Source organism: Ahaetulla prasina, chromosome 3 (assembly GCF_028640845.1).
Source record: "Ahaetulla prasina isolate Xishuangbanna chromosome 3, ASM2864084v1, whole genome shotgun sequence".
NCBI lineage: Eukaryota > Metazoa > Chordata > Lepidosauria > Squamata > Colubridae > Ahaetulla > Ahaetulla prasina.
Window position 1 is genome coordinate 132,170,718 of NC_080541.1, and position 11,518 is coordinate 132,182,235.

An 11,518-nucleotide genomic window follows, 5' to 3' on the forward strand; every position below is an offset into this window, starting at 1 on the left:
TGGTTCTGCAACCCAACAAGACAGACACAGACTTCAGAGGATAATTAGAACTGCAAAAAAAATAATTGCTACCAACCTGCCTTCCACTGAGGACCTGTATACTGCACGAGTCAAAAAGAGGGCTGTGAAAATATTTACAGACCCCTCACATCCTGGATATAAACTGTTTCAACTCCTACCCTCAAAACAATGCTATAGAGCATTGCACACCAGAACAACTAGACACAAGAACAGATTTTCCCCGAACGCCATCACTCTGCTAAACAAACAATTCCCTCAACACTGTCAAACTATTTACTAAGTCTGCACTACTATTAATCTTCTCATCATTCCCACCACCCATCTCCTTCCACTTATGACTGTATGCCTGTAACTTTGTTACTTGTATCTTTACGATTGATATTGATAGTGTTTTCTGATTCCTATTTGTACCCTATGACTATCATTAAGTGTTGTACTTATGATTCTTGATGAACGTATCTTTTCTTTTATGTATACTGAGAGCATATGCACCAAGACAAATTCCTTGTGTGTCCAATCACACTTGGCCAATAAAAAAATCTATTTTATTCTAGAACTTTATTAGAAATTTCATTGAATAAACTAATATAAAATATAAGAAAATACAATGGTACAAAGAAAAAGTAAGTGCAAAAAAAACCAAAAACAGGTGAAAGGTAGGGGGAGAATTTCCACCTTTATCCCAGCAAGTATTTATTTTTATTTTTGCTTATTTTTGCAGGTACATCAATAGCCTCTTAATATTGATCTCCCTATATTATAGAATTATATTTCTGTTCTTTACCTATGAATGTTTTGCTATAGGCTTCTCAGAACTGTAGCTTATGGCAGATCTCAACTGAAGGAGTTCTCCACTCCTCTGATTACAACAAAATACCTTATGCCACCAGACTTGAAACCCTGGGTTTAGAAAATTTAGAACTCTGCCGCCTTCGACATGACCTGAGTTTAACACATAGAATCATCTGTTACAATGTCCTTCCTGTTGAAGACTACTTCAGCTTCAATCACAATACACGAGCAGACAACAGATTTTAGCTTAATGTGAACCGCTCCAATCTTGATTGCAGAAAATATGACTTCAGAAACAGTTATTCATGCCTGGAATGCACTACCAGACTCTGTGGTCTCTTCCCATAATCCCCAAAGCTTTAACCAAAAACTATTTACTACTGACTTCACCCCATTCCTAAGAGGTCTGTAAGGGGCGTGCATAAGAGCACCAATGTGCCTACCATTCCTGTCCTAATGTTCCCTTTGATTGTATCCAATTTCATATAGTTATTACTTACTTATGATTATATATATGCTTATATATCATATAGTTATTTCATGCTTATGCTTATATATACTGTTGTGACAAATAAATAAAATAAATAAATAAATAAAGGTTACAAAAATTTCCTAACATGAGTTCAGGAGCAGACACAACTACAACTAAATTCAAACATAGATAGATTCTGAACTAGTAATTCTCTGTAATTCCCTAGCCCAGCCTAAATTCAGCCTAGGGGGGAAAAGATAGAGGAAATATTATGCATGTAAAGTTAAACTTCCAAAAGACAAGTAAAATATACATCTAACAAGCAAATAATGAATGTGATTTCACGATAGTCATTCAACAGTACAAAATAGCCAAGGTTGCCCATTCCTGCTTTAAAGTAAAAATCCATTCTCCATAAATCTATAAATGAGAAGATATTTTTCAGTGAAATCAAATCAGGCACCTAGAAAGTGAAGAAACAACTAATGAGCAATAAAACCATTGTGCACTATAGCTGGAGAAAAGTCATACTAGGATAAAAAGGAAGCTGGAATACGAAGTTACTCTGTTTACATTTGTTACATGACTCTGAAAGTTTTGCTGGTTTTATTTTGAGTAAGGCTTAGAGCTAGGTTTCAGGTTCTTCCTATTTTATAGCCCAACTGGTTTGTCTGCTCCTAATAAGTAGGTGGCTATTGTCACTTCCAGGTTTTGTTACATGCCAAAACAAAAACTGTTTTTGCAGTTGCTCAATTCTTTCCAGGCCACACAAAGATTTTGCCCTTTCTTCACCCCAGAGGCATTTGTTCTGGATGTAACACAAAGTTTGTATACAACTGATTTCCGTAAACTACACTGAATCCATTTGCAAGCAAGGTTTATCAATGTTAATGCAGGCATATTTGGGGGAAGAGTTACAGTCTTCTTCTTATCCTCTCATAGTCAAGTCTAGTTCAGACTGAGTTTACTATTCCTGGGAAAAGGGTGTGGTGTTCGTGAAAGAAAATAAGAAAGCATTATGGTGCTGATATTTTGGCTTTATCTACTATCAAAGTCGTGGCCCACGGGCCAGATGCGTCACACTGTGGCCACGCCCACTTCTGGTTTAGCAAAGGAGAAAAAGTCGCAATACATGACGTAACCATGTGATGGTACGAGTTTGACACCTCTGATCTACTGTATTAAGTAATAAATCATGCCTTCCAAATTCCAGTGTTGTATTCATACAGCATCTAAATACAGCATCTAAATCAAACAAAGCATATAACACAATGTGGGAACCCAATTATTTCCATCATATCTTTCTCTCTCTTGTCCCATGGATTAAATGTCAAAGTTTTTCCAAGTGGGAGATACTTCTGATGTACCGTTTTGATGATATCTGCTAAAAAAGATATAATATAGACAATTGTTTTCTGTTTCAGTAAATGTGTGCTTCAGCAGGAATCTGATTTTAATGAATACAACAACACACATTTCTATGTATTTATTCTTCTTTTAACCCTCTGAAAAGAGACAAACAAGCATTATAGCTGTGGAAATATATATAGAATGTAACATGGAATAGTAATGTGGAAGTACTACATCAGACCCTGCTGGCCAGAAATCTTCATAGCAAAAACTAATCTCAAATATATGAGCGGAGAATCAGTAGGAAGAGGAAGAGTAGGAAGGAGTTAGGAGAGATTTATGATATGCATATCTTCTTTAGATGTTTATTTTTTTTTAGATTATTTTAAATGAAATAATGTAAAGGATATAATTAGCAGGATCTACCTAAAAGCAAACTGAAAACAAACTGGAATAAGATTAGATAATACTCTGGGTAAAATATGTGCACTTGTTTAGTAACCTCATGCTTGAGTGTCACTTACATAACTGAAAGAATATCATCATGAAACATTACCAGGCTTGGGGGAACCTCACCATTTGCAAAAGTTGAAAGGGAATCCCGAAGGATTTAGCCCAGAGGGATAAGCTATACATGTCTACTAGCTATGGAATCATAAATGTTGGAAAGAAAGAGAAAGGTTTATATAGTGATAATATTGGGAGGGAGGGGTACTCATTCAACTGAAACTAATTTTTAATTTGTTTATTTGGGCTAAATCCTGATTTGGACTAAGTATGGCTAGTCCAAATCAGCAAACTAAGAAATGAATTTTACAAACATTAAAATTTTCACCTGTTTGTCATCAGATACAGTACTTCATCTGATTTTCTAAGAACATATCTATTTATATATTGAGGTAAACAGTGTTAGATGTATGACCTTAGAAGCATTCAGTGCAAATCTCAATTTAACTATGAGCTTGAATATTAGTATAAAATCAAAGGGACTCCAATAGCAACGTTAAAAAAAAACACTGTCCCATTTTATTAAAAAGCATAAGCTTTTATGAGCTAAAGCTCACATCAATGAATTCATCCTCTTTCAGTCTAGCTAGCCATTTGTGTTTGATGAAGTCTATCCAATTATTCTCTTCCTCCTCCTCCAACAGCAGCACCCAGAGAAGTGTACTTTGACCACGAAGGGAAAAAAAAAACTATTTAAAGAAATACAACTGTTTCCATTCAGATCCAGGCTTAGGGCTATTTTGTGCCATATGGCTGAACATTTGTTCCTTAAACTTGTTCCAATCAAATAAAGCAGTCTCTAGATAAGTTTTAGGTTTATATGGGGGGGGGGCAGGGGCAGGAGTGGTATACTTCCAAAATCAACACTCAGAGAAAAGTACTTTCCCATATCTATCACTTCTGTCTTTTTTGGCAGGCATTCGGGTCACACCAGAAGGGTAAGCGAGGGTTGTGTAAAATAACACACACATAACAGCGTGTTCTAGACCAAGACGAAAACACTTATTTCCCATAACCTCTGAATTTTGTCACGAATCTCAATCTGAATCTCTCACTCTGAATCTCAATCTCTCTCTCTCCTCATCCCCCCACCTTAAAATACTGTTTCACTACTCAAAAATGTTTTATTGAATTCGCTGGGATTTATTCCCAGGAGCCCAACAGCCTAAACCTATAAAACCCATTTTTATTGAGAAAATTCTTGTAGTGATCGTAGCAAATGCTCGTTTTCTAATGCAAACCTATGAAACCAGCAAGCTTTGTTGTTTGAGGATTTAATCCTCATGTACTAAAAACCTGCAGGGTGAAACTGGTTCACATCTGTTAGAAGTCCTTTCCTCTTGAATAGCCTTTTGGCAATTAACTTGCCTGCAAAACAAAACACCTACTCTCCCTCCCCACCCCCCAAAAAAGCCTTCCGCCCCCCAAAAAAGAAACAAACAAAAATGGATTTTGCATCTCCTAATTTGCAGAGGGTTTTTCCGGACGCCTATTTTTACCTTGACAGCCAAAGATGTAGTTATTTAAAAAGCTCTATTTTTAAAATTAAAAAAAAATTAAATGAAAACGCCGTTCTTGCCGAAAGAAAGGAAGGGGAGAAAAGGAAGCCTTGGACCAACCAGTACTTTCAGAGCAAGATGGATAGAAGACGACTTTTTGCGTCAGAGCAGCACTTCTCTGAGCCCCTCGCGGGCAAACGCCTTATATGGGAGGTGTTGGTTGATTGTCGTCTGGAAAAGCAAATCAGCGGACGAAAGGCGGGCGCTCCAAGCCCCGCCTCCCACCTATATAAGGGACCCGCGGATACGAGAGACGCTAAAGTCTGGTGTTAGGTTGAGACGTTGTGTAGCGGAAGAGCATGCAGAGTGTAATGTTTCTGGCGTTCCAGCACGACCGCAGCCGAATGGAGAAAAGCGCTAGCCGTTGCCAGAGCAAAGAAGAGAAAAAGGGCAAGATGAAAAAAACCATGTGAGTATTTAAATCGAAAGCAAAAACTAAAAAAAAGAGGGGGGGGTGGAAATATGGCTACAATGCTGCAATCAGCATATTTTAGTCAATTCAATTCAGTTTATTACGGTCATAGATCAGACACCATTGAACTGAATAGTCTCTGACATCGTTAAACAGGAATTGCTTTGTTAGTTTGGAAAAAGCCTCAGGAAGATACTTTTTTTTTCCCCCTTCCGGCCAATTTGGAGGCTTTAAGCGAGGGCTTTTGCGCTTCCGAGAGGTTTCCACGGCACTGCGTTGGTGGAATGAGCGCATTTCTAAAGTTGCTGGGGAAATAAAGGAAGATGGACAATGTTGAGAACGCTTATTAATCCTTGTACAGCATGATAACGTCAACCGCCGTTTCTTTATGGCTTACATTGTGGGATCTCGGGCTGTTTGATTTATGGTTCGACTTATTGTGCAAAGCCAAGCAGCTGATTTATTACAAAAATATTTCAAGTGCAGGATACGTGCCTACTGTACCCAAAATGACTAATCTCAATAAATTAATTCTGGGTTTTCAACACCTCCGTTTCTCAAGTTGTATGCATAGGTGTTGCCTGTATGATGCATTAAGACAATGGAGGCTTACAAGCACTTCCTCTTGTGCATTGGTGCTGTGAAACAGAATAAAAATAGGGTGTATGAAGGTGCATCCAATTGCTTTGGAAGCATTTAGAAAGAATGAAACAAAGGAAGTCCTCCCTCTAAATTCTGGTCTGCCAGTATTCTAATTCACTTAAAAGGCTAAAATTCTTCGGAGGCAGTTTTGCTTCTTAAATTTCCTTTTTTTTTAATCATGTTGAGTCATACAGTTTGGCCACTAGCCCAGCTCTTGAGTAAATAAGGTAGATTTTCCATTAGAATGAAAGGTGAGTGCTACTTGTGAGATTAACTCTTCCTTGTTTTTGCTGATTATATGAAGTATTACTGTCCTGCAGATGAGTGATCTTGATTCACTACTAATCTCTGCAGAGAATTAAAAGTGCCTGCAAAGGAAAATTCCTTGGAAGCTGAGAAAAAATAATTTGCTTCTGCAGAATGTGATAATTGCAACTGATCCTATATTAGGCAGTCTGCAGCGTGCAAACACTTTTACTTTGAAAGTTAAGGATAAGATCCAGAATATAAAACTGCTTTCATTTAGGTCTCTTTGCAACAACAAAAATGAATGGGATTTCCTGTCTTGCCTTTCTACTACTTTATAGCATAATTATAGCTCTAATATATTGCAATATACCGTAGAACGTACTATTCACTACTGAACCTGTATTCTGGAACACTCGTTGGTTCACTGCCACAAACAATATGTAAGAATTTTCTTGTAAATGAATGGGCTAGTGAGCATCAAGCAACTCATAGCATTGCTCTTTAATATTTCTTAAATATGGTTAATAACTTGGTTCACATAATTCATGTCTTGGGGAATGAAGATGTGCATGTGCATTAGTTATTACTAGCTGTAGTAGTAAATTTCCAAATCAATCTGGGAAACCAATGCTACAACCAAGCTCTGCTAATGTTAAATTAATGCAAGCTGAACCCCATCTATAGTTATTAGCCACATATTTAAACTATATGGCATTTTTGGTAAAAGGACAATTGAACTTATTTATACTTTCCCCCTTGATTTTAGCCTAAAAGATTGGAAAGCAAGATTGAATTACTTTCTGCAGAATTCCTCCAATTCTACCAATGCAAAGGCTAACAAGAAAGGACAACAAAAGACATGTTTCAGGTATGTACTTCATATTTCACATGGTTGAATCTTTATGTAGTCAAATTATTTATAGAATCTATGCCCTTTGAAAAAGCTTAAACAATTTTATCTTTTCTCACAGACCTTCTCCTGAAGAAGCTCAGCTGTGGTCAGAAGCATTTGATGAACTTCTAGCTAATAAATGTAAGTTGCCTTAAAAAAATTAACAGATGAGCATATTTGCTAATTTTAGAAAGTTAGTTTTCAGGAAAAGTGATCCAGAAGGGAACGAACCAGAATCTTAGCTACTGAGAATTCGGATGTATGTTTGCAGTTTGCTAGTAATGTTTATTCCTAGTTTAGTCCTGAACTGCCTGGGCCCCAGATTGCAATAAAAAAATTTTTTTTCCCCCTTTAGGCACAATTCCCAGATGCTTTCTGTGAAGTAACTGCCTATGTGTTGTATTTCTGCAATTTTGTTCTGTATTTTTAGTTGACCTTATAGTTAACATTCGTAGGTTTAAAAACTCCCATCGGTAGTTAAAGAGTTGGAAATGCAGAGGTCCCAACTTTAGTTGAAATTTGAAGTCTCAGGATCCTTAAGGTCTCATTCTTCTCTTGAAATGGATCCTAGATATGGCACCAGTTTCCAGGGCTGATTTTTTTTCAACCGTTATTATAAATAAAAACTCATTGTACAGTAGTTCTTTTTAAACAATTGTAATGCACACTTCAATTAAAGATACAGAAGCTCTGTTAGCGTGTCAGTTACGCAAAAGAAATCTTGGTCCTATTAAACTTTCCAAATGCGTCCTATTTGCTGCAAAGTGGACTTGGGTCACTCTTTCCATTGTGGCTGTCTTCCAAGAGTTTATAGCTCTTCCATAAACATATTCTCCAGTTTAAAGGTTAACACATGCTATCAAAGTCCAAAAGAGAAATGTTCTTTAAAAAAAAAAACCTTAGTGGACAAAAGAGCACAATTGTTTAAATTTAGCAATCTACAATAGTTCAACTTGTAAAAATTGGCCAACTACTTCAGCTTACTCATGTTTTTTCTGACTTGTTCTGGTACATCTTTCTTAAACAATTTAGAGGAGGGATAGACATAAAAATCCAAGAGCATGAGAGAAGGAAAGAAATGTGTGTGTTATATCTACAACATTCCTGGGATGCTTTGCATGAATTGATCTTTTTCATATTTCTTTGCAGATGGTCTGGCAGCTTTCAGAGCTTTCCTGAAATCCGAGTTTTGTGAAGAGAACATTGACTTCTGGCTGGCCTGTGAGGATTACAAGAAAATTAAGTCCCCACAAAAACTGACAGTCAAAGCTAAGAAGATTTATAGTGACTTCATTGAAAAAGAAGCTCCTAAGGAGGCAAGTAGACTGCCTTAAACTGCTCTTTTTCATTACTTCAATTAAACGAAAGAAATGTTCTTGGGCTTTTGGTTTCACTAATAAAGAGCTGAGAATTATTCCAAAGAATAATATGCTTAACAGATAATGGTCAATAAATTTTAAAAGTTAATTATAATTCTAATAAAATTCCTTTTAGATTTCTATTCCATTATATATAGTCTTGCCTGAGAATGTCATTCAAAAGCTACCCATTTACTATTTCTCAAATTCTATAACTTTGTGTGTCAATACACTGCTATAGGTTTAGGATGCATGACAGAAATTTGGAAAGGACAAACTGAATTCTTCTATATAATAAAAGATTTCAGAAAACACTGAATTCTCGAAGACATCTCATACACGGTTTTCTCAGTCGTGGCTATTGGAGTTATGCAATGCTTTAGGATTTGGAAACAGTGCTTCAGAATATGCAGAAGTGTGAATACTAGCATGTATGTATTTCCAGAGTTGTGTGGACAATGCAGAAAATCAAAGTACTGACACAGTTACTCTAGTACAACAAATAACAGTTGTATTTGTTTTAAGGAGTTGCTTGTTCAATTTTTGAAGCACCTTTTCTGGATCAAAATTAAAACATTGCATAGATCCAATAGTTGTACAAGTAGAAGCATAATGCACATTTAAAAAAATCTTGAGAATCATAATTAGCGTGGCAGGAGGATTTGTCAAGCGGAAAGGAAATTTTATCATTCACACCTTAAATTGCTTTAAAACAGCCTTCTGGATGAGTTGGACCTCAGTTCTCAGAATGCTATGCTATTTGGAGAGTATCACGAAGGAGGGCACCAGAACGGGAGGACTGCTTAAAAACAACTGTTCTTCCCTATAGGTTTGCTTTGGCTAACAGATGTATAGCAATTGGCCTCTGATTATTTGATGATGGGGAATGAACCTAGCTTGAGGATCCAATATCCTGTAGCCCAGCCATTTTTGAAGAGCATATTATCCGTGAAACCAGTATCCTTATGAATTTCTTCTTGTATTACAGATCAACATAGACTTTCAGACTAAAAACAGTATTGCTCAGAGCATTGAAGAAGCCACGCACACATGCTTCAGTGCGGCCCAGAAGAGAGTTTATAGTTTAATGGAGAACAATTCCTACCCTCGCTTCCTAGAATCTGAGTTCTACCAGGAATTGTGCAGAAAGTCACCAATCAGCAGAGACTCTCAGGAGACATGAACTCATAAAGCAGGAAGAGGAAGAAAAATCCAAAGAATAAATTTGCCAAATAAAGGAAAGAGGACCATGTGTCTTTGCTGGCTCAGTGGGTCCGATGAACTGAATGCAAAGGATATCTGCCCAAATGGCAATTTACAGTTATTCAGCTGATGGAACTATAGTTGACTTGGGCAGACTAGCAAGTTGCCCTATTAATGTTTAAAGGTAACCACACAAACTGCTGGCCAGTTATTAAGGAAAGCTGATTTTCCTCCCCATATATGTTTTTGTAATGTCTTGGGCAGCATTGGACTGGTGTGGATCATCCAGCTTTGTCAACCTGGATATGCTGATGCTCATAAGAAAAAACAGTGCCCTCTGTGTATATTTAAATATAAACAAGCTCTAGGACTGTTCTTGCAGGCTGACCTTTTGTGAGACCTGACAAATACTTTGAATAATTGGCTTTTGTTTCTAAATAAATAGCCAGCAGTATGTAATCATCGCTGTATCAGCTTCCCTAGGCAGGTTGTTCCCTGCAGATCATGCAGCTTTGTGCAGATGTAGCAGATTGCCTCATGACTGTTACAACAAATACCAATATTGCGGTATGATTTCTTCGAGATAAAAGCAATTACTTAATTGATTTAAAGTACAGAGCATGATGATCTGCTAATTGGCTAGGGACAAATTCAGTCTGGGCATGTATCATTTTGGAGTAAAACCTGGTCTAGAATTCAAATGAGTGCTCTGTGTGTGTGTGTGTGTGTGTTTATTTGTTGTACACTCCTGTCAATGTTGAACGTACTGACTTTAAGGACAGGCTTCAGTGAAGTCATCTTCTGTTTTGAGAAGCAGATGTTTCAATAAATTATTTTTATTTTATTAAGAACAACTTCTCTTCATTTCTTTGGGGCTGGAGGGGGGAAATGGGTTGTATAGGCTAAGCTAAACCACCACTCAATGATTTAGCTCAGTGTGATGTGTAAAATCAGGAAGCCACTAGAAGATCGTTTTACTGCTCCAGTGGTTTCTAACTGCCAGCTAAAGCAAAAAGATTGAGCTATTTCCTGTTACAACATATAATGGCGAACCCAGGGTACAGCACCGTAGTTCCATTTCCTATGAAATGTCAAGAAAACACTGGCTGCAGAAAATTACCTGTGAACACATGCAAAATTTAAAATAAGATTAATACCCTGAGGATCATATAATGGATTGTAAGAAGGCACAATTGCTGGGATGCAATTGGGGATTTAAACTGATGATGTGTATCCAGCTGACTTTTAATCAAGTCCTACCTAAATCATGTAAAAGTTTTGCTGATAAGGTAACTTGCAAGATCTGTTCATGGTCCTGTGAGCCGTTATCAGCCAAGCTCTTGGCACTTGATTAAAAATCAGCTGGATACATAGTCATCCCAGAGTGACAGTCCTTTCAGATAATCTGAAAGAAAGGAGTGATCATTCTCTGCAATTTTTAATTGTCCTACAAAGTAACAGGTATCCTGTTATTCTAGCGAACAATGGGAGATTGGGAGAACACCACTTCTGTTTCCTGTTCTTGAAGATTGCAGGATGGAAATCTTTAAAGCTTTACGGAGCAATAAAATTATCAGGGATCACTAACTATTTCAGAGTGTGGGAACCCCATGACTAAGAATCTTTTACAAAGCATTCCTTTCATAGACTGTTGAGTGGGGAGGGAGAAGGCCTAGAAAGTATGGCAATTGGTGTGTTTATATCGTATTTCATCACGTGTAAATATGTGATGTGTGTTTATATCATATTTCATCACGTGTAATCCTCATTTGCTCTGTACGAGTGGTACATTCCAGGTGTCAAATTCCCAGTTCACTAAGCGCTGGATCTAAACCGTGGTCAGTACAAAAAGATCTCATGTACTAAAACTGATTTCTAATTAAGCTACTTTGGGTTGAAATAGAGTTTTTTTTTTTGTTTTAAAAAAAATCTCTCATAATATGTTTGTGTAGTTCTCAACTATTAGGAGTGAGACATAGCCTAAACAAGCTACTGTATGGACTTCAGTTCCCAAAATTCTCCAACCATAATATTGCTGAGGTTGAGAAACAGTGACCTAAA

General features: G+C 37.0%; 1 protein-coding gene across 1 annotated transcript; it reads left to right on the forward strand.

Annotated features, from left to right (window-relative positions):
- The first annotated feature begins 4,973 nt into the window (after positions 1 to 4,973).
- RGS2 (regulator of G protein signaling 2) lies at positions 4,974 to 10,311 on the forward strand. Its single transcript, XM_058177971.1, has 5 exons — positions 4,974 to 5,110; positions 6,771 to 6,872; positions 6,976 to 7,037; positions 8,046 to 8,212; positions 9,243 to 10,311. The coding sequence occupies exons 1-5, from the start codon at positions 5,001 to 5,003 to the stop codon at positions 9,435 to 9,437; spliced, it is 636 nt and encodes a 211-aa protein (XP_058033954.1). The 5' UTR covers positions 4,974 to 5,000; the 3' UTR covers positions 9,438 to 10,311.
- The last annotated feature ends 1,207 nt before the right edge of the window (positions 10,312 to 11,518 follow it).